General features: G+C 42.8%; 4 protein-coding genes across 12 annotated transcripts in view; 1 reads left to right on the forward strand and 3 right to left on the reverse strand.

Moving 5' to 3' along the window:
* The first annotated feature begins 6113 nt into the window (after positions 1 to 6113).
* On the forward strand, positions 6114 to 8047 carry atms (RNA polymerase II-associated factor 1-like protein antimeros). Its single transcript, XM_017142074.3, has 3 exons — positions 6114 to 6285; positions 6337 to 7303; positions 7420 to 8047. Exons 1-3 carry the CDS (start codon positions 6215 to 6217, stop codon positions 7993 to 7995), a joined length of 1614 nt encoding a protein of 537 aa, XP_016997563.1. The 5' UTR covers positions 6114 to 6214; the 3' UTR covers positions 7996 to 8047.
* A 730-nt stretch (positions 8048 to 8777) lies between these two features.
* On the reverse strand, positions 8778 to 11184 carry LOC108057683 (zinc finger protein ZFP2). The gene is made up of 3 exons (XM_017142075.3): positions 10506 to 11184; positions 9596 to 10181; positions 8778 to 9508 (listed from the first exon to the last, which is right to left on the reverse strand). The coding sequence occupies exons 1-3, from the start codon at positions 10953 to 10955 to the stop codon at positions 8994 to 8996; spliced, it is 1551 nt and encodes a 516-aa protein (XP_016997564.2). The 5' UTR covers positions 10956 to 11184; the 3' UTR covers positions 8778 to 8993.
* Positions 11185 to 12627: 1443 nt separating this feature from the next.
* Positions 12628 to 16927, reverse strand: Ccdc39 (Coiled-coil domain containing protein 39). The gene is made up of 4 exons (XM_017142098.3): positions 16553 to 16927; positions 16346 to 16493; positions 14061 to 15869; positions 12628 to 13371 (listed from the first exon to the last, which is right to left on the reverse strand). The coding sequence occupies exons 1-4, from the start codon at positions 16802 to 16804 to the stop codon at positions 12671 to 12673; spliced, it is 2910 nt and encodes a 969-aa protein (XP_016997587.2). The 5' UTR covers positions 16805 to 16927; the 3' UTR covers positions 12628 to 12670.
* A 762-nt stretch (positions 16928 to 17689) lies between these two features.
* The window catches only part of ctrip (E3 ubiquitin-protein ligase ctrip), a 32692-nt gene continuing 27751 nt past the window's right edge, over positions 17690 to 22630 (reverse strand). For all 9 annotated transcript variants that reach the window (XM_070216358.1, XM_017142001.3, XM_017142000.3 and 6 more), the window contains 4 exons: positions 20426 to 22291; positions 20169 to 20357; positions 19841 to 20042; positions 17690 to 19724 (listed from right to left, as the gene is read on the reverse strand). In XM_070216358.1, the coding sequence (XP_070072459.1) occupies positions 19264 to 19724; positions 19841 to 20042; positions 20169 to 20357; positions 20426 to 22291 (2718 nt within the window). In that variant the 3' untranslated portion in view covers positions 17690 to 19263. The remainder of the gene's footprint in view (positions 19725 to 19840; positions 20043 to 20168; positions 20358 to 20425; positions 22292 to 22630) is intronic.

Genomic DNA, 22630 nt, shown 5'->3' on the forward strand with positions numbered 1-22630 from the left:
ACGTAGACTGCCGTCCACAGTGATCTGTAAAGGTGTGGGCGCCAGTCCTTTAGAGCGATTGTGGGCGTTAGAGTAGGCGTGGCGCTCGGCTGAAACAAACTTGCACTGCACAGGAACCCAAGCAATCTGCATTATTAGATAGAACAAACATGTCTAGATCGACTAGGCTTTTAATCCTGATCCAGGATATATATACTTTATAGGGTCGAAAACGCTCTCTTTTACCTGTTACAAACTTTCAAACGGATACAATATACCCTTTTACTCTACGAGTAACGGGTACACCTTAAAAATTAAGAAGCATGTAACATTTTGATTAGTTTAGGAAAGTTCCGTTACCTTCAATGAAAATTGCGCAATTTTAATCTGCACTGTTCATAAAATCTATAAATAGTTAGTATTAAGCCACACGGTGAATTACCCTTGTAAGAGCTTAAACCTATCAGCCACTTTTATAATTTCCTGGTAAAAGGTTTCCCATTGTTCTGACTAACTCATTACATTAAGCAGATTTTTCCCAACAGTAGTCCACTGACCCCATTAATTGAAACACGTTTTGTGTGGTCGGCCGCAAGTTGGAGCAATAACTAATCGAGAGAATCTCACTTGAAGTTGCATTATGCATAATTTATAAAATTTCCAGGTCGGGCGACGTCGCCGATGATAAAATGCTTCATCTGAAATCTGTAATTTCCCACATCCATTTCACAAATATAATTACATGTGCCTCTGTATATTTAAGCGCAGCGTTAAATCAAAAGTTTATGAGGGCAGTAGCAAAAATAAAATTTGTTTCCAAAGACGCCTACGAACTACTAATTTTTGATTTATGGTCCACTTAATTATTTTAGAAATATTTCAATTTGAAAGTTTTAGTGTTATTTAATTATCGCAAACCACACTTATTGATTAAAATTATAGTTTCTGAGAGTTTGTTTGTTAAATCTATTTTAATTTTTTTGTAGGTACTTGAAAATACTGCGATTTTCTCTTTGACTCCTTTTAAAAAATTAGTTTTATTGAAATAATTAATTTTATATATTTTCAAATTAAACCTGCGCTAAATTCTAAGGTCACCCCCTCTTTTAGTTTACAAAATCACAGCGCTCACATAAAATAGGTTCGAAATCGTTCCTTTCAACCTGGTACATACATGCTTTTTCAACGAATACTCTACGGGTATAAAAAATTTCCTTTGGTTAAAACCAGAAATTATCTCTCATTATCATGACAATAAAATATTTACTAGGTCTAAAAAATTTAAATTGCAACCTTCATAAGCTTAGCACGATTTAGGGTTTTAATTAATTTACAGTACACACGCGGCAATAATTTTTTTATATTGTGCTAATTTTTCCTAAAGACTAATGGAAAAATTGATCTTGGTTTTATGGAAATACCCAACTCACCTATATAAGATAAATGTCCAGTCACAAAGGCTCTGCTATTCTGGTAATCATAGTTCTTGAAGGATATTTATCACTGGTTTTTGAAAGCTGGGGATCTCCTTTTTGGGCCTAGCTACCGTTCGCTGTGAACATTAAACGGATACTGAACTCATGGCGGATCCGTCGCTCTCTTCACACTTCACCTAAAGTGCCAAAAACTCTAGTAGTTTCGACACACACACCCATACATGTCACCAACTGGCATCCAGATATGGAATATATATTAAGCAAATATGTATGCTAATAAACAATGTATCAAAAGAACTGAGAGCTACTGGGAGCTGCGAAACGCGATCCGCGAACTGGGGAACCTGCGAATAAAGCCCGTGCTGTTTGCCCAACCAATTTAGTGCTTGTTGCAAAATGTAAGCCGTTTTTGAAACTGAAGTCGCGCGCGCCACTTGATCCGGATTGAGATACTTGATTGGGTCGATTCGTGGATCCCGAGATCGGCATATCGCTCGGCTCGGATGTCGTCGGCTTCGTGGAATAGTAAACGAGCATGACGATTTTCATATCGGCACGCTGCGCATGGTCAATTGATTTGCAACTTTTTCGCTCAGTTTGGGTAAATTGATTGATCGGCTGTTCCTTTCAGCTAAAATCGAAGCCTAACTTTTGGTTCAACTGGTTCGGTTTTGGCAGTTGGCTTTCCTCGCCATCATGTGATGTATTGATTAAACAATAATTACTAATTGACAGTAATTAATAATTGTGAGCAAAAACAAAAGGCAGAAAACGTGACACGTTTGCGTTGGCCAAACGCGAAGTAATCATTGTTTTATGACGTAGGCACAGGTTCTCAAAGTTCCCAAGCCTTCAAAATTAGATATTTAGAATATTAGATATTTATAAAATATAAATTTTTTAATATGTTAATTTATAGAAAGTTAACGACTTTTCATAAGTATGCATATCGTGTACAAAATGTAAAACACATAATAAGTCAATTCTGATCAAAAAAGCCAATAATATTTCCAACAAAATTGTGTAAGGACTAGCCTAAAATTATATTAAAATGTACACTAAAATCGGTTACATTATTATGTCTCAAAAATGTTACTATAGCTATAGATTATATTATCTTAAAATTAGTCTTTGGATATCGATTAGAGCCCTGCGTGAATTATACAATTTTTGTTTTATCATAGTATGCCATGAAATTTCTGATTCGTTTAATTCAATTCTATGTAAAATAAATTGAATGTTTTTCTAATGCAGGGCTCTATTATCGATTCAATAGATGAAACAATTGAGAAATATATATTCGAGTTCCTCGTCTATCAGATACCCGTTACTCAACTAAAGGGACAGCGTGAGAGATAAAGACATCAGCACTGCGACTTTATAAACGCCCGCCACCTGGGGACAATTCCACAGTTTGAATGTACCGATTTCAACAATTTACACATCCATGGGTATTAAAAAACTAAAAAAAACGAGTTTACAATTTTGAAAAATCTAAAAATTTAGGATCTTGGCATCTGTGTTAGATAAACGTACGTGAAAATTAGTCATTTAGTTTTGAATTCTTATACATGTTTTCAAAAATCCATAGTAAAATTAAATAACGTTGCTTAAATAATTGTCAATTGTTCAATACTGAAGAGGTGTTTCATACAAATTACTCTATAGATCTACAGTATTCTTCACCTTCTATCATCTGTCCAACCTGAAAATCTATGCTGAGCGATGACACATTTTAGACCAATACAGTTGATTTCTTAATTTATTTTCTCTCTATGCTATGCGATCAATCAACGAACATATGCTAATTTCATGTGACGATTATTTTGCCAAGCTGTCTCCACGTTAATATCACATGTAAATAAATTTACGAAAAATCGCAAAGATTTTTCTCTTTGCCCCATGTGTGGTGCGTTTAACCTTGTTATTGAACTCCCTGCTCGGACTCGCGCTGAGGGGGGAATTTTTCGCAGCATCCAACTAAGTGATACCTATTAAACAAACCCCACAACAAAACAGGTGACAATCATATTTTTTCCACAAAACGAATTAATATTTGCCGCTAATTCAATTTATTGTGCTTTGTGTTTATTTGCGTTGGTAATTTGCTGGGCTGGCGTTGTTTACACTGGTCATTTCACAGTCATTATGGTCGCCGTTATATCGGCTCTAATATAAAACGCCAACAGGAAAATTTCTCGGATTCTACTGTTCACTATTTCCAAATCCTGGATGAGGCAGTTCATGCTCCATATAAAGTTTTCTTACATGTTCATTTTTAAATATCTTTTCGAAATATTTGTTTGCGTTGACATAGTTGGGATTCCGTATGAAACTCCTCTGGCGCCCTCGTAATTTCACCTTCTTATGATGGATGGAAGACGATTCATCGGAATCGTTCATATTTTCATCTGAGTCTTGAGTTCCAATCATTTTTTTTATTACATCGTCGGGATCTTCTGATTCGACGAAATCGTTCATATTTTCATCTGAGTCTTGAAGTCCAAACAATCTTCCAATTGCATGGGAGAGTTTGCTGTTTGCAGAAACTACGTCAAAGGCAGTAAGCGCCATTAAAATTAGAACTCCCAAATAGGAAATATACATGTTTAGTTAAGTAATGTTAAGAAAATAATACAGAACTCAAAGTAAATATTCATAACGACCTGTTAGTTATTGTAAATTACATGGCTTATATTTAATGCAGCGTTAAATTTGTAGATACACCGTGATTAAATGGTCGTCATCATTATGGTCGCCGTTATATCGGCTCTAATATAAAACGCCAACAGGAAAATTTCTCGGATTCTACTGTTCACTATTTCCAAATCCTGGATGAGGCAGTTCATGCTCCATATAAAGTTTTCTTACATGTTCATTTTTAAATATCTTTTCGAAATATTTGTTTGCGTTGACATAGTTGGGATTCCGTATGAAACTCCTCTGGCGCCCTCGTAATTTCACCTTCTTTTGATGGATGGAAGACGATTCATCGGAATCGTTTATATTTTCATCTGAGTCTTGAGTTCCAATCATTTCTTTTATAACATCGTCGGGATCTTCTGATTCGTCGAAATCGTTCATATTTTCATCTGAGTCTTGAAGTCCAAACAATCTTCCAACTGCATGGGAGAGTTTGCTGTTTGCAGTAACTACGTCAAAGGCAATAAGCGCCATTAAAATTAGAACTCCCAAATAGGAAATATACATGTTTAGTTAAGCAATGTTATGAAAATAATACAGAACTCAAAGAAAATATTCATAACGACCTGTTAGTTATTGTAAATTACATGGCTTATATTTAATGCAGCGTTAAATTTTTAGATACACCGTGATCAAAGTGAAACCCCCCGAGAAGAGCAGAACTTTTCTTTTTAAACTGTCAGCTTTTTAAATATTTAATAAAAAATATAAAAGTATTCAAGAATACCTTTATTAAAAGGTGCAGGCCTATTGGCATTAAAATATGTTTTTTCCTTGTATTTTTTTAAGCCTGTTCACCGCATCAAGTTGGTTGGGAATAGAGGTGAACAAATTACTTCAATGGCGCATAGGCTTTGATTAAATCAAACTATAACTATTTTATATGGTAACCCCTACATAAACTTTAATTAGTAATTCTTGGGTCAAATAGTCTGTTCGATGGTTGGCTGGCCCCTAGTATATTTGACCAAAGACAAACTACCAAACCCTCTGTAAGGGTATAAAAAGTAACAAAAATTTGGCTTTAAACAAATATCTTTAAACTCGTTCTTCGAAAAAATATTTTTAATAGATTCAGCTTATTATCCGAAAAAAACTCAAAGTTGTAAGCTGATGCTATTTGCTTTACAGTTCTCGCTTGATACATGGGTCGAATTGATTTAACCATTTCGAAGTGTAAAACTCAAATAAATCAGGGAAAGCCTTTTCGGTTGCAACACCCGAATTGTACCCAAAAGAGATTTAAGTGTCGCCCATGATTAAGTCGATCTTAAATAAATTGCTGTCTTAAAATTGCTTTAAAAATTGCTAATACGACACGTATAACATTTAGATTTTTAATCAAAAAATGGCTCTCCCATTTTTTAGTTTTTTAAGTCTTTTCGGTCTTGCCGTAATATTAATGGCTAGACAGAGGCACAGTAAAAGCGGAGCGTGGGACTACCGGAGGTTAGGCTCTCCCCCAGTAAGCAATTTTTATGCAAAAGGGTATATTGTATTCGTGCAAAAGTATGTAACAGGAAGAAGAACGCGTTTCCGGCCCTATAAAGTATATGTCCTAGCCATGTCCGTCTGTCTGTTCGTATGAGACCTCAAAAACTATAAAAGCTAGAAAGTCGGGATTCAGCATGCAGATTCTTCGAGTGCCACGCCCTCTCTAACGCCCACAATTCTTTTTAAAGGAATTTAAAAGGTGGCGCTCACATTTTTAAAGTTTTTGGAATGAAGAAGAATATTTTTTATTCGGACCATTCTTAATAAAGTTATGAGCAAATAATGGAATTCAAGCAGTGCAAGCAGTTGCATGCATATATCCGTCTCCCTCGCACTTCCTTTAGCTGAGTACAGAGTTGTCTGGCGCTCCAATTACAGTAGCACTGAATAAGTGGATGCATCCACTACTGACATTTGCATGAAAAATACCGACTATATGTATGTTTACGGATTATTTGGCCGGTAAAGTGCGGTCATACTGAGTCACAACTTTATCGATAGGTTTGGACAAATGATTGTTAGATTTTGTTAGATTTGGTCAGTAAATGGAATTAACGCAATAAAACAAAGGAATTAAGCAGAGTGAACAGTTGGAAACCGAAATGCCGCCAACGATCAACAATTCCGCGGTTAGCAGTGCCGACAAGCGACCCCAGCGGCAAACGGAGCGCAAGTAAGTGGATAGCAAGCGAATCAGACGCCAGGTCTTACTGATACTTTTCAGGTCGGAGATCATTTGCCGCGTTAAATATGGGAACAACCTGCCGGACATACCCTTCGACCTGAAGTTCCTGCAATATCCCTTCGACAGCCACCGCTTCGTGCAGTACAATCCCACGTCGCTGGAGCGGAACTTCAAGTACGATGTGCTGACGGAGCACGATTTGGGTGTCACGGTCGACCTGATCAATCGGGAGCTCTATCAGGCCGACTCCATGACCATGCTGGACCCCGCCGATGAGAAACTCCTGGAGGAGGAGACCCTGACGCCCACGGACTCTGTACGCTCGCGCCAGCACTCGCGAACGGTTTCCTGGCTGCGCAAGTCCGAGTACATCTCCACGGAGCAGACACGCTTCCAGCCGCAGAACCTGGAGAACATTGAGGCGAAGGTGGGCTACAATGTCAAAAAGTCGCTCAGGGAGGAGACCCTCTATCTGGATCGCGATGCCCAGATCAAGGCCATCGAGAAGACCTTCAGCGACACCAAGAGCGATATCACCAAGCACTACTCCAAGCCCAACGTGGTGCCCGTGGAGGTGCTGCCCATTTTCCCCGACTTCACCAACTGGAAGTACCCCTGCGCCCAGGTCATTTTCGACAGCGATCCAGCCCCCGTGGGCAAGAATGTGCCCGCCCAGCTGGAGGAGATGTCGCAGGCCATGATTCGTGGTGTGATGGACGAGAGCGGCGAGCAGTTTGTCGCCTACTTCCTGCCCACGGAGCAGACGCTGGAGAAGCGTCGCACCGACTTCGTCGCCGGAGAGCTGTATAAGGAGGAGGAGGAGTACGAGTACAAGATTGCCCGAGAGTACAACTGGAACGTGAAGACCAAGGCCTCCAAGGGTTACGAAGAGAACTACTTCTTTGTGATGCGGCCGGACGGCATATACTACAACGAGCTGGAGACGCGTGTGCGCCTCAACAAGCGTCGCGTCAAGGTCGGCCAGCAGCCCAACAATACCAAGCTGGTAAGTAAACGATGTTTTGCACTTTTTATTACCATATAATTATTTTATGCTTATTCGTTGAATAAAATGTAGGAATATTTATTTTGGTTAACATTATTAACATCCTATTTTTCCAGGTTGTCAAGCATCGTCCTTTGGACGGAATGGAACATCGTATGCAGCGCTATCGTGAGCGCCAACTAGAAGTTCCTGGCGAGGAAGAGGAGGAGGAGGTCGATGAGGAGTTGGAAGAGACCGAGGAGCAGACCCAGGCTATAGGCGATACGGAGAAGACGGGCGAGAATGCATCCGGCGGTACACAGGCAGCAGATGGTGGGGACTCACCAGCCCAGGTAGCTCGCGATCGCAAGTCCCGCTCCCGAACTCGCAGTCGCAGCGGATCCAGTTCCGGCTCGGGCTCTGGCTCCGGATCTCGGGCCAGCAGCCGCTCAAAGTCTGGCTCTCGATCGGGAAGCGGCTCCCGGTCACGCTCCAATTCACCTGCAGGCTCCCAGAAGTCTGGATCAAGATCGAAATCGGGGTCACGTTCCAGATCCCGCTCGAAGTCTGGCTCGCGATCGCGCTCTCGCTCCAAGTCCGGTTCTCGATCCCGTTCGGGATCCAGATCTGGCTCTGGATCTCGATCGCCCAGTCGCTCCCGCAGTGGCTCACCTACGGGATCCGGATCCAGTTCTGGAAGCGGTTCAGAATGAGTAATTTCAAAAGATCGTTTCACAATAAATAATATTGTAATCAAACAAGTACGGGAGTAAATTGATTTAAATACTATTTGAGCAGAACGAATTATTAAAATCGTGGTACAAAAACGGCTCAAATTACAAGAAAATTTGGAATTATGTCTGGTTCCTTACGATTTACACTTGGGCACACAAGTTCAAGAACTATTCAAACTAATCTAGTAATTCACTAGTAGGAACACTCAAAAATCCAAAAATTACCTACAAAAGCAATTAGTGGTAGATTTCTTTAAAATTGAATTGAAAATTAACTCGTTAATTATACCTTTGCAGAGAGTATTTTAATTTTGTATGTCCGTTTTTACGCAATAGTCTTTCAGTTTTAAAGCTACTTTCCCAAATGTAGTTTATTATTATAAATAATAGCTTTGTTGTTGAAAAGTTTGTTTATTTTTGACTATTTCAAAACCAAATTTAAAAGTTTTAAATTAAAACAATCAAATAATTTCTCTGATATTCCAATATCCTAATGTGCTCTGATTTGGACCCAAAAAGTATTTGGAGGAAGCATTAGAATTTTGTTTAGGCATTGAACATTAGTATTTTATTTTAAGTTTTTAAATTGATCCGAATTTAAAAAAAAAGAATTACTATTTGTGAAATAAACTGAACCAATATCAGCGCTGTCACAGGATTGTCTTCCCACCAAATTTCCTCCCAATTTGTTGAAACCCCATTGTTTGGTTAGTTTGAAAACTTAATCATCTACTTGATTTCGAAACGTTTGACACAGAAATTTGTATTTTAGGTAAAATTTATTTGGAATCCAAAATTAAATAGGCGGTTTAGAACAATCCAAATAGTAGACTAAAAAGCCAATAAATCTAGGACATCGATGTATTTTTCGATCCTTCGAAGAATTCTGCGCAGAACATTGCTTGGTGCTATTTGATATATCCGTATACCGAATGCTAAACAAGGTGTAAATAAATATCCAGATACTTATGCTCCAGCTACGTGGCGTCCATCAGGAAGCGCTGGAAGACTTCTCCGTCAGAATTGGGCAGCTCCGTCTGCTGCGGCGAGTAGAGTCTCAGGTTCTGGAGCTGCTGAATGGGGGAACCGTTCTCGTTGAAGTGCAGCACCGCAACCGGCTGCAGGCATACGAGATGGCCTTGCTCCTCCCTCGGCTCCACGCCACAGATGCCCAGTTTCTGGCACTGCTCCACCACAATGTCGTCGATGGACTGCGAGAGCAGCGCCTCCTGTTCGGGATCCGCCATCGAGCCGCTGTTGATGGCAGCTATTTCGACGCTCGCCGGCGAGGGCTGAGTGGGCGAGTCGTGCCCCTCCAGGAAGGCCTTGATCAGCTGCTCCGGCGTCTGGGCTTCCTCGGTGGGACATCGATGGGTGCGCTGGCTGACCTTGTACCTGAACGTCTTTTGGCAGAGCTCGCACTTGTAGGGCATCACCCCCGTGTGGATGCGGGTATGGACCAGAAAGGACACCCGCTGCCGGAAGCACTTGCCTGTGGATGAATCCGTGAATGGGATGAGTTTGGTAAATGGATTTTTGTTTAAAAAAGATCAAGCAAAGGAGTATGATCGATACCCACCGCACACCTCGCACTTGAAAGGCTTCTCCCCGCTGTGAATCCTCTGATGGTTGTGCAGCGTGGACAGCTCCTTGAAGGCTCGTCCACAAACCCCGCAGACATGCGGTTTCACCTCGCTGTGGTAGAGCAAATGCTTGTGGTACGACTGCTGGAAGGTGAAGGTCCTGGCGCAGATCGCGCACGTATACGGCATCTCGCCGGTATGCAGCCGCTTGTGCTTCTTCAGGAAGTACTTGGTGGTGAAGGACTTGGAGCACACATCGCACTCCCACAACTTTGGGGTGGCCGTACCCGATGATTCCGGTGAACTGGGGGATTGCTGGAGCATGCTGAGTGCCCCACTCAGGGCATAGGGCTGCGTGCTGGTGGACGTTGAGTTGGCGCTTCCCGAGGCGCCCGCCTCCTTGTGCCGGATGCGATCGCAAATGCTCAGCTTGGGCGAGGGGCTAACTGCAGTGGCGGTGGGTGCGGGGCTGGGATTGGAGCAGGGCACTCCCATCATATGCACTACTTTCAGGTGTATTCGAAGTGAGCCCTTCATGCGAAACGTCTTGGAGCACAGATGACACTTGTAGGGCTCCTGATCCTGTATTCAAAACAACAAAACTTTTAGTATATCAAAAAGAAAGAGAAAAGTTGAATGTAAAATAATTAAATAATAAATGAGGTCTCATGAAATACTACTTATTATTAAATTTTCAGTTTATTTTGGTAAGATGATATCGTTAGAATGGTATGTAAATTCTAAAATTAACGAATGGGTTTTTGAGGCACATTTTTGTGCTCTTTAACGTAACCTTTAAAGGTAACGATGCCGTAAGGACTAACTTAATATTCCATTTAATTTTTTATGAAATTCAATAAATTATAGTTTGATAATATATAATATATATAATTTCAATTTACTTACAGTCTCCTCCTGTTGCGGCTCCTTTGCCTTTTGCTCTCCTTCTGCATTTTCGTGAACCAACCGGATGTGCATGTCCCTCAGCTCGCTGTTCCGGAAACTGAATTCACAAATGTCACAATTGGCGGGCGGAGTTGGGGGAACAGGTGGCGGGGGCGGGACAATGGGTTTGCTCTTGGCTCTTTTAACCCTCTTCTTGGGAGCAGCTACGGCAACCAAGGGCGGAACGGGCTGGACACTAACAGGGCTCGTGACTGCATCCTCGCCCATCAGACTGGTGTGCGAAAACAGGTGGATGGTGAGCTTGTCCAAGCCCAGGAAAAGCTCCTTGCAATTGGCGAAGGGACAGGTCAGTGGTCCGTTGGCCGCCTTGATCAGCCTCTGCTGCAGTGCGTCAATACTCCCGAAACTGGGCACCGCGCACAGCGGACACAGCACCGATGTGGAACACATTCCGCCTGCAGTCTTATGCAAATTCGTCACCTTTCAGTTGGATATTCCTCCTTTTTGCTCGGTGAACATCTATTCAGGAGTCCATTCCCAGACAGCGCAGTCTTTCCGCTTTCAGAATTTTCTAAAAATATCAGCAAGTGAAAATTTTTAAAAACTTTTGGGCCCAGCAATCTGAGTTCTCGGCACCGATGCCAGCTAAACGAAATAATGAAAATTAATGAAATGCCCGGCGCGGATCGTCGAATCGACAAAAAGACTTTCGAAAACACTCGTAGCATCGAAAACTCAACTCTCCAACGGTGCACTCTCTTTCTCTGCCTGCCTCTGGGAACCCTATTTCGAAATATAGCTCTGAGCATGTGTATATATAAATATTTTTGGCCGATACATTCTGCCATTGGCGGCCATATAGCCTTCGTTCTAGTCTTTGTAACGCACGACACAGAGGAGCAATCTGCATACGATACATCATATACGCCATTTATCAGACTTACTTGAAACAGATCAGCGACCTATCATGAGAACCAGATGATTTTAATGACCTGTACAAAAATCTATTTGGAATATTGGTTACCATGATACTATCTTATTTATTATACCCTTGCAGAGGGTATAATGATTTCAGTCAGAAGTTTGAAACGCAGTGAAGGAGACGTTTCCGAACCCATAAAGTATATATATTTTTGATCCGTCCGTCCGTTTGTCCGTCTGTCCGTCTGTTTCAATACCGTTTGCGAGCTCAGTTTAAAAGCTAGCGACTTAAAACTTTCACAGTCATCCTAGAACATGTGTACGCAGATTAAGTTTGAAAATCGACCTGATCGGACGTCTATATCCTATAGCTCCCATAGGAACAATCGGATATAACTTGCCAAAATTAAAGATTTTTCACCCAGTGACATGAATCTTTCCAAATCGTATTTTTTGCGCATACCATGATCAGGGTAAAAGCGCGTGCCGATCGGACGTCTTTATCCTATAGCTCCCATAGGAACGATGGGTAGAAAAATTTAATTTTTTGAATTATGAAATATTTTGTTAAAACTTCGGCTTGCCGAAGTTAACTTCCGTTTTCGTTGTATTTTAAGAAACCATGCTTAGAACATTAAATTACGTCAATCTATTTGTTCCTAACATGAAATATCACGGTATTAGAAAACTCAACCCTAACATATCTGATTTTAAATATTTTCAAGAGGTAAAACTAAAAAGGTCCATGTTAATTGTTGGTTACAAACCATCTTAATTGTTTCCTTTTTCAATTGCTTACCGGTTCAGTCTTACAGGCACTCATTTAATATTTTTTAAAGGTGTGTACATTTCTTTTTTTAATTCATTTTTTTTTTGCCAATTTGTGAATAGTTTTTAAACTGTTTAAAAGATGACAATGGTGTCTAGGTGCTTATAGAATTTCAAGATATTTGGTTGCTGGGGGGAGAGAGTATACGATAGTCGAGTTTGAATACCCGATCCACAAAATACACACTTCTGCACTGTGATACTAGTATACCCCCATCGAATTTGTTGTAGGCTATTTTTATTGCCGCGCTGCTCTCTTGTTTTGACCCGCTTTGGCAACGCATTTTATTCGCTGTTCCGTTTAGACGGTCAATTTGTAAACACTGCGATGACCAAGCACGTGAAGTCCAAACAAGCAAACGGGCTGAGATCATTGAATAACCAAAGGAAAATTTAAATAAATATATTAAAAGAAATTATTTTTTCTTCTGCATGGGAAACTCGAGGGATACGATGCTGAGAGCGGATTGGGAGGTGGTGGAGGAGCTGTCGTCCTTGAGCGAGCTCATATCGGAGGCCGAGGACCGGGCACTCACTCCCTCGCACAGGAAGGACTTTCCCTTAACGCTGAGATAGGAGCCGGCATCCTGATCCTGTGAAGACTTTGATTTGGCCGAGGAGCTGCTGTTCCAGGACACACGACTGGCCGTGCGTTTCAGGTGCATCGGCAGTTTGATGCCCTTCCGCACCATCATTCCCATTATTTCTGCGCCGGCCTCGTCGCTGCTGGCCAGATCGGTAAGCATGTTCAGTGCCTTCGTGTTGCGCGTCTCCAGCTCCCGAAGATTCAGATCCCGCTCGAACTGCGCCAGGTACTCCTCGCTAAAAGGCCGCGCCTTGATCTCCCGCATCTGCGTCCTGATCTCGCGCTGCGCCCTGTCCAACTTCAGTCGCTGGTCGTCCAACTCGCGCTCGATCTTCTCCAGAATTGCTGCATGCTCCGCTCGTCTTGCCTTCGCTTTTTCCATCCTGGCAATCAGATCCTCCTCCTCAGCTCGCTGGGCTGCGTGCTTCTGGTCGTAGTGCTGAGCCTTGCAGCGCAGCACCTTCAGATTCTCCAGTTCGCGGCAGTAGGATGCCTCCAGCTCCTTTAGCTCCATCTCGGCGCGTTCGCGATCTGGAATTCAGAAGTGAAAATCGCGGTATTTTAGGCCATAAATTATAAATATATCATAAAAACTAATCTATAAGAATTACAACTCCTCAACACTTAAATTTAAATGTTGATGTTGAAATTGTTTCTAAGGATCCAGAAATAATTTATATGTCACGTTGCCTTTTTATACCCTTGCAGAGGGTAGTATAATTTCAGTCAGAATTTTGGTTAATACTCTGAGGGCCGTTTTCTCCTCCGTTTGTTACATTTAAAGTATGTTTAAAACCTTAAAATCGTATGGAAAATCATTGTTTAAACCCTACTTTAAACTTATTAAACGGAAGAGAAAACGGCCCTAAGAGAGGGGAATCAACCCCGAATTTCATGTAAAAACCAAATCCTGGAATCGCCACTGATGAAAATCGCGGTATTTTAGACAATATGATATGAATATACCATAAAAACTAATCTAATAACAATTACAACTCCTCAACACTTAAAGAAAATTTAAATTTTTATGTCGAAATTATTCTAAGGATCCAGGAATAATTTATAGAGGGTAGTATAATTTCAGTCAGAATTTTGGGTAACACTCTATCCTCGATGGACCGCAAATTCTTAGGAACTTGGCGGTCGTCCCCTTACAACCAAATCCCTGGAATAACCACCGATGATACCCACTGAACTTTTCCCACACCTCTTAAACTTACCCTTCGAGTTTTCATCCACAGATCGGAATGTCTTGCGATAGTTGTCGTTGGATTTGTCAAACTGGCGCAGCGTGTTCTCCAGGGCCACCACTTCCTTCTCAGCTTTAAGGACCTTCTTGTTGAGGGCGTCGCCCTCGTCGGCCAGCATCTGGCGCTCCTGGGCGCTTTCCACCTTCAGCTGGGTGCTGGTCATGATGGATCCGTCCTCGTTCTTGCCCAGCAGCTGGGTGGTCAGTTCGAACCTCGCCTTCATCGCCTCTATCTGCTTCTTCCGCTCGCCAAGATCGGCGCGCAGGGTGCTGAGTTCCTCGTTGAGGTGCTTCTTTTTGAGGAGCAGCACGTCTTCCTGGCTGCGGATCTCGACGCTGCGATCCTTGATGGCCCGCCGGAAGGCGAGTCGATGCTGATCCAGGTCGTAGGTGCCCTGCTCGCAGCCGCCGATTCCCACCTCGAGGTCGCTGCACCGCATCTTCACCATGTTGAGATCCACTATGAGCTCGGAGTTTTCATATCGGATCTGGCGCAATCTCTTGACGGTGCCCTCGCAGTAGACCTGAGCCTCCTTGATCTTGAACCTGACCATTTCGAGCTCCTTCTCGTCGGCGTTGTACTGCACCACCAAGTTGTTCATGTTGTAGTTCAGTTTCTTGTTCTGGGCCTCCGTGGTGGCTATGAGGCGATGCAGCTTCTCGTACTCCTGCTCCAGGGCGTTGAGCCGGGCCAAGTTGATGGCCTCCACCTCGGGGTCGTCCGCCTGACCCTTGAACTCTCCATACTTCCGCTCCGCCTCCAGGCACTTGAAGGACAGGCTGTAGTGGATCTCCGTCTGGCGCTTCAGCTCGTGGTTGACCTGCTGCTGGCTGCGCTTGATGGCCGCCAGATTTGAGTTCAGGGAGTCGTTCTGCACCTTCAGGATCTTCTCCTCGTCCTGCAGTTCGATGACCTGCCTCTGTGTGCGGTACAGCATCTCGTTGACCTTCTCCTGCTCCTTGTCCAGGTTCCTCAGAGCCGCCTCCTCGGCCTCCATCATCTCCTCCAGAATGAGCAGACGCTGCTCCGCGTTGAGTGCTTTATTCTGTATAGACTTCAGCCGGGCATCAACCTTCTCCATCACCGAGGAGAATTCCTCTATCTCCTGCACCTTTTCATCGCGCTTCTTCACTTGACTGCGGTTCTCCATGCGCTGCAGGTGCACCCGGTTCGAGAGATTCTCCAGTTCCCGGCGCAGGCCATCGATCTCGCGCTCCTTTAGCAGCGAGGCATCGATCAGGACCTGTATGCGGTTCTTCATGTCGGAGGTCTCGTCGTTCAGGGCTTCGATGCCGATCTCCACCTGGCGGTTGTTGTCGATCACCTCGGTCAGCCGGTTATCATGATCCTTGTAGATCAGCGCCGTTTGCTGCGCCTTTTGGGCCAGCTCAGCGCACTCCACCTCGCTGCGTTGGATGTCGTGCTCTCGCTGGGTCATCTGATTCACTGCGCTCTTCCACGTCTCCACCATCTGGCGACGCTCTGCGTGGGCAGACCTATAGAGGCAGGCGGTCCGCTCCAGATTCTTCTCCAGGGTCATCTGCTCGTCGTAGAGGAGGACCACTTGCTTGCGCCGCTTGTCTATGTCGGCCTGCAGCAGCTGCCGCTTGGTGTTCAGCTCCCGGGCCTTCTGCTGATCATCCAGATAGTACTTTTCGATCAACTGGTAGCCCTTGTTCCCGTCCTCCATGGCCTTCGTCCACTCCACCAAGGTGGTCTTGGCCGACTTGATTCGAGAAGTCAGCTCATCTATCTCGCGCTTGTTCTGACAGATCTTACCTGGCATTGAGATAATAAAATAATACAAATAAATTCCAAACATAAGAATATCTAACATTAAACTTAATAGACCTTATATTTATATATAAACTATATTTTCACAACCTATTTATCGAACGTAATTTATTAATAACTCCCAAAGTAATTTTTTGAAGTCAGTGGGGGATCTAAGATTACGTTGTGGTGGGTGATATCATGAAAATGTCTATGTTGCATATTTTTTGAATACCAAAAATCCTTTCATTTTTCACCTGAGGGGAGAGTGATCTATCACCCATTTCACCCCCAGTGGATACGCTTATGTGTGAAGTACGTTTCATAGGTCGTCGAAAACAAACTGCATAATTATAATCTCAATGAATATGAACTCTCGATTACAATGAGATCTTGGCAAATACTTTCTATACCTAATTTCTATGGATCCCATTTAAAGCAGTGGTTGATAACGAAAAGTACATCTAGATTCTACAACTTACGTTCTGTAACCTCGGCGTATTCAGTATATTCCTCTAGCTCCTTTTGATTCTTCCGCAGATCCTCCTTGATCTTGTTGCGTTCTAATATTACAAGTTGGACATTGTGCGCTTCCTTGATAACATCGTCCTTCATCGAGGTATACAATGTCTGAAGAGGTAACGAGTAAAGACAAGACGAAAATATACCCTGTTAAATTATTAGCTTACTATATTCTGCTGAATAGTGCCCTCAATGTTACGAGTATGTCGTTCCACCGCCTTCTCGCGTTCGTCCAGCGAATTCATGTGTTGTTGAACCTCCAATTTTAGGGCCCTCAGGGTAGCCAACTCTTTCAGGATGGCCAGGTTCTCGGCATTCGCCATGGGAATGTCCGAATCCACCGCCCAGCCCATGGAGGCCATCGCTTCCAGTTTGAAGTCATTGAGCGAGGACCTCTTCATATCGTCTGTGCGATTCATCGTTCTTAAGATCAGCCTCTCGGCAAGGCCAGATTATGTCGATTCACGTCCCTGTTTTTCGGAAAAATTTTTCGTCTGGTGAGAATTACTAAAACATTCTAGAATAACCTTTACTTTGTTTTCAGTTTCAATGACAACCAGAAAAGCCAACTTGCTTTCCATAACAACGAGTGCTAAATGAAATAACAAGTACACAGAAAAAAAAATTTTTTTTTAATTTGTTTATAATGTATTTAAGCATTTTGCTCCGATATTAGTTTCTAATAATTTGATCATTTTATCACCAAAATATCAGAATTCGCTGAAATCTGGAGTAAGTGCCCAGCGAATACGGCAGTCATTTTAAGATTTTCATACAAAACAATACTTAAATTTAAGCGGATTTCTTTTAAATTGTTTTCCATCTTTAAAAAAGTGAAAACGTCTTGGGCAACAACATGAAATTGCCCATGCAACAGGTAGATGGAAGAACAGGATAAATAGCCAGGTCCATCTTGGGCCATCTTCCAGTGGTGCCAGCCTTTTTCAACTACGCCGTGGTTTCGAGCGCTTTTTTTTGTACTGATATCAGCGCCCCCGATTTGAACTATTTCACTTAAAATTCTATCTTTAAAAGTTGTTTACCATATCTTTCCATGTGTTATTCTTTAAGGGACGGTTGCCTAATGCTCACCGAAATTGTTTTTAGCAAGTTAACTACGTCTGATATTTTGTTACTGTTAGGAAAGCGATCTTATGCACAGATTACATGATAGCACATCACTGTGCGCCAAGAAAGGTGATTTGAACACTTCTTATCCCTAACCAAACATACCTACCTACCGTGCCCCTGGCTAAATACAGGTGATTCCTATAAAAACAAAAAAAGAGTCAGAAAATGCAATGTACTTGTTTCTTCATATTATCTTTTTGTTTTATTTGCTTGCTTCTTGGTTGGTTTGTTTTACTTTCATGTCGTTATTATAGAGCAAATGTGTTTGTTGATGTAACTACATAGGTATTATGTAATATTACTGTTATTTGATAGTTTAATTCTAGCATTTTTGTATTATAACTTGACTAGCATCTCGAGAGATGCCATTGTTTTCAGTTAAATATAATTATTTTATTTATATATATGATTTTATAGTTATATGTATATATATACCACATGTCAGTAATCAGTTTTCAGTACTGCAAAGATTTGTATCTAGATTTAATGTAAGATCGATTTCGCTTTTTTGTTTTAATGTTAATCCATTTTTATTTAATTTATTTATTAGCATTCGGTTTCGTTTCTGTTAGACAACACAAAAATGTATGTATATGTATATGCTTCAAGTGCTATAAAGTTATGTAATGTTACAGTTTAAATATATTTTATTTATATATATATGTAAGCATAGTTTATGTAAAAGGGATGTGTACTAAACACTAACTTCATTTTATCCGGGTTTTCTTAATCCATTTCACACTTTCTTCAATTTAAACATACACCGATAATGGCTTTTGTTTTTATTTTTTGATGTAACACAGCTTGCAAAGTTTGCATTCAATTTGCTTGTAGGCATGCAAGATAGATCATTAAGGTATATTTTTGTTAAATATATTATTAATTCATTAAATGTAACTTTTAAGGGTGGGCGATTTTTATTTAGATCATTTATTTTGGGTTGCTATATTTAAATAATGATGAACTCTCCCTCTTCCACATAGGGGCTACTCTCCAACGTCCAATGCTCCAATTACTCCTGCTCAATCTATATTCATTCATTTTTGTTTCTAATAAGCGTTTATGCACATTTGATGCTTACAAATTAATTAAACTCATATTTAAACGCCAGAGAAAATGTTCAACATAACAAATAAAAAAACTTAATAAAATAATTCTTTGATTACAGTTAAGTATTAGAATTAGCGGAGAATAATAAGAATGGGTGGAAAAGCAAACTAAAACAAATTTAACTAGAACGAAACGCTTAGATCGACAATTCACCGATCTGTGCGTTTTCGGTTGGACAAATGATCGGCTATTGAATAATCGATTTTTACTATTCAATTTATTTAAGGTAACATTTTATGGGAGAGGTATGGGGTGTATCCATCATTAGTTTCTATCTTGACTTCATTCCCGTCAGCATTCCCCTGTCCTTTTCTTTCGTTTGTTTCTTCTTTTTTGCAAAACTTGTTTATAAAAAATATATTTGAATTATATATTTATATTGAAATTTAGCATGGCGCGCCCTTGCCAAAAAGGAAAAGTGAAAGGGCGGGGGGGAGAAGCGCGCGCGACGAAAGTAACTTTCGTAAGAAAAACAAACAAATAAGACCCATCCAGTTAAACCGTGCTGCAGAAGTTTTGTAGCGGAATACAGCCGTGTGAATGAAATATATCCCATACAGTATTTTGTGTAGTTCCTGTTTGTGTCATTGCAGATCTTGTTTTTGCGGAAGGGGTTGGTTTTTGTTCCGTTGCTTGCTTACGAGAGGTGGAAGGACATACTGCCCTCGTTGGCGGCCACTTTCAGTTTCTGCCGCATCACCTCGCGACTGGAGTAGTCGGGCAACTTTAGATAGTTGACACAGGTCATCACAGATGGTAGGTAATCATTGGGGTTTAGGTTTCCATCCAGCGTCTTGCGCACGATAGTCAATGGCGGCGTGAGGGCCTTAAATCCGCCAGTCGGCAGGCGGGGAGAACCTGTCACGAACTGCAGGAAAGCACGCTGCTCGTCGCGATTGTACGAGGCCAGGATCTCGTACAGATATTGAATAGCCTGCGACTCCTGGTGGAATCCGTGATCTGTGCGACAGCTGTCCTGTAGCATCTTGGTTTCCCACCGCTGCTGCTGTTGCTCGCTGGCCGATCCACAGAAGACGCATTCCAGCTCCTCCGGATAGAACATGCGGAGCCGTTGGATGGGAAAGACGGAATCGAAACCTAAAAAAAAATATATTTATATCGTTAGTAAAACTGAAGATTCACAAGACAACCAAATAAAAAACTTGCCAAAGCCAGCTTTCTTTCTGGTTAAAATATAATTTTTATAATCTTACCCTCACGCAATGCCTCGAACTGCTTCTGGACACCCTCGATGAGGAACCAGTAAGTGACCAGCGAGATATACTGGTGGAGGTTGTGGACAGTCACTGGTGTATCACGACCGCCGCGGCACAACTCAATGTTGGCATGTCCGGGCAGTACAAAGTCCAGGCCCAAGTCTGCGATGGGGCAGCCATCCAAGTCCAGCTGTTCAATCTAGAAAATCAAAGAAATGAGTTTATTAAATGCTATAATGGACATTTAAGAAGTAAATTTCTCGTTTTGTTCATAATCACACCGACATATTTAAAACCTTTGCATTTTCTGTTATGACTTACTCACCTTTTCTGTCTTTTCCATGGCATCAATGTTTGGGTCGGTCAGAATGTACTCCCGCTGGCGCACCAGATCCTGCAGACGGACCAAAGTGTTTTGTACCTCTGGGGCCACACGCATCAGGTCGGCGAGGCCAATCGAATGCTCTTCGCTGACAAGCCAGCGATAGAATGGCAATGAGAAGGGCAAGTCCAACTAAGGGGAGAAAAAAAAACCCCAATCAGATCACATTTCATAAATTGACAGAAGTATCCCAATCCTACCATGCGACTGTCCATAACCGCCTTGGCCATAAACTTGCCCAAGAACTTAAACTTGGCCTTGGCCTTGGTCATCTGCGGAAGCTTCGAGGATTTACCCAGAGGCAGAGGGAACAAGCCGTGCACCGCATGCACATAGCTCATAATAGTTGTGGTTGTAGTAGTGGTGGTGGCGCTGGAGTGATTCGTAGTTGTGTTCTGCTCCACCACACTGGTTGTGGTTGTGGTACTGCTGGGATTATCAGTGGCTGCTGGATCAGCAGAGTTCATATCACTAAATTGCTGTGCGATAATCATGTTTAGAGCATTCTCATTGCTGCCGGCGCTCGATGAGCTGTGCTCCACCGGCTGTGACAGCTGTTGTTGACCAGCAACGCTGCGCAAGAGATGCGTGCGACTGCTGGAGCGAGTGGGTGGATGCTGCTGCGCGGTTGCTGCTGCTGCTGTTGTTGTTGTGGTGGTGGTGGTGCTGCTTACAAGCGATGCTCCTCCCGCTGTCGGAGGGGCCTGGTCCATGGTGGTTGCTTCGAGGGCATCCTCAATGTGCAACACAGTGCTGTTGGCCTTGACCACATCCACAATAGTCACAGAGTTCTGCTTGTAGCTATCGCTGCCATTCCACAGCCCAAGATCCGTACGCTGTAACTCAGCAGAGACCAGTGCGTAGAATTCCAGTGTAGGTCCCAGACCCGTGCCAACCTCATTCTCGTACTGAATCTCAAGCAAGGCCTTGGAGTGCCCAAAGTCCTGAAGGATGTGCTCGGCCTGCTTGAGTATCTCCGTGCGGGAAATGGCACGCTTGCGGCGATCGAGGCGAGGAGCCACGCGTTCTGAAGACTCGGCTGCGTTCAGATCGGGCGTGGTGTCCAGCAGACGCTGCAAAGCGCGATCCCGATCGAAGCTGGTGGCGTAGAATAGCAAGTGGCGCGTCTCGAAGGGGAAGAGGAACGGACAGGCCATGCCAATCTGGGGCAGCCACTGCGGCAGATTGCCCGTCATGATGACAAGCGGATCCTGCAGTTGCCGATTCGCCTTGGCCGTGATCTTCGGGTGTACAAACTCTGCCTGGGGGATGATGTTTTGGCGCACCACACATCCGTACAAATGCTCCCAGTGGCGATTAAGAGCGTGGATAACTCGCAGCATACACAGTGCATCCAGCGATGAATCCTGCACTGTCACCACATCAGCCGGAAGCGAGCTGCTGAGGAATGGCTTTAGAGCTGAAATCACTCCCGGAGCAATTCCTTCATGCCACAACTCAGTCTTTTTGCGCATGAACTTGCTGCTAGATTTGTGAGCCTTCTTCGAGGACGATCCACCGCCGCTGGCCACTCCGGACGAGGATGAACACGAGGTGGAAGCATTTGCATAGCTAGAAGCGGAACTGGAAGTGCTCTGCTGCTTTTGCACGCCACTGCTGCAGGAGCTACTGCTCGAAGCTGCTCCCGTGGCCGCTCCCGAAGCAACTTCCTCCTCTACGGGGCGGTAATAAATGGTGTGCTGCTGTACCCATATGCTGGCATTTCCCAAAAGCGTCTCCGACTCGTTGTCGGTCTCCGGCTGCTCACTGACTAGCGGCGAAAACTGCTTGACTGCCTGGTAGACGGTCATGTTGTAGGGCAGCACGTGATCTCCGATCGTGAACTGCAGCTTGTGCTTAAAGCCCGCCTGAGTCATCACCACCGCTGCTACATTATCGTCCATATCTTCCTCACTGTCGTCGTCAGAGTCGGCACGGATACCACCGTAGCCGCGCACCACTAGATACCGCTCAATGGCCTGGACCATGGCCAGCGGGTCGATCTTTACAGTGCCTCCCTTCCACTGACGCAGATTACTGCACTGCGGATGACGCTGCAAGTTGCACTGTTGATAAAAGAAAAGTAGAATTTAGTCAGAATTAAATTGATTTTTTGTTTTATTTAACTCAATCATGAATTTAAGAGTTTTAAACAAGTTATACATGTTCTCAACGTAAGTGCAGATTAGAGCCCTGCGTGAATCATTTAATTTTTGTTGTATCAGATGCCATAAAATTTGTGATTTGTTTAATTCAATTCTATGTGAAATAAATTGAATGTTTTTCTAAATTATTTCGAATAATTTTTATGAATTTGCAAATTTTTTTTGAGAAGAAATTGTCGTTTGAAATTTTTCGGAATTCATTCTATTCATTCATTCAATTCTATTAAACTCAAAATTCTA

The sequence above is a fragment of the Drosophila takahashii genome, chromosome 3R, assembly GCF_030179915.1.
Source record: "Drosophila takahashii strain IR98-3 E-12201 chromosome 3R, DtakHiC1v2, whole genome shotgun sequence".
NCBI lineage: Eukaryota > Metazoa > Arthropoda > Insecta > Diptera > Drosophilidae > Drosophila > Drosophila takahashii.

Excerpts from the sequence above, each read along its gene's own strand:
- LOC108057683 (XM_017142075.3), bottom strand. The coding sequence starts at position 10,955 with ATGTGTTCCACATCGGTGCTGTGTCCGCTGTGCGCGGTGCCCAGTTTC. Across the intron at positions 10,182-10,505 it reads AGCCGCAACAGGAGGAGACT|GATCAGGAGCCCTACAAGTG; the intron begins GTAAGTAAATTG and ends TTTTGAATACAG. Across the intron at positions 9,509-9,595 it reads TTTCAAGTGCGAGGTGTGCG|GCAAGTGCTTCCGGCAGCGG; the intron begins GTGGGTATCGAT and ends ATTCATCCACAG.
- atms (XM_017142074.3), top strand. The coding sequence starts at position 6,215 with ATGCCGCCAACGATCAACAATTCCGCGGTTAGCAGTGCCGACAAGCGA. Across the intron at positions 6,286-6,336 it reads CAGCGGCAAACGGAGCGCAA|GTCGGAGATCATTTGCCGCG; the intron begins GTAAGTGGATAG and ends GATACTTTTCAG. Across the intron at positions 7,304-7,419 it reads AGCCCAACAATACCAAGCTG|GTTGTCAAGCATCGTCCTTT; the intron begins GTAAGTAAACGA and ends CTATTTTTCCAG.
- Ccdc39 (XM_017142098.3), bottom strand. The coding sequence starts at position 16,804 with ATGAATCGCACAGACGATATGAAGAGGTCCTCGCTCAATGACTTCAAA. Across the intron at positions 15,870-16,345 it reads ATACGCCGAGGTTACAGAAC|GTAAGATCTGTCAGAACAAG; the intron begins GTAAGTTGTAGA and ends TCTCAATGCCAG. Across the intron at positions 13,372-14,060 it reads TGTGGATGAAAACTCGAAGG|ATCGCGAACGCGCCGAGATG; the intron begins GTAAGTTTAAGA and ends TCTGAATTCCAG.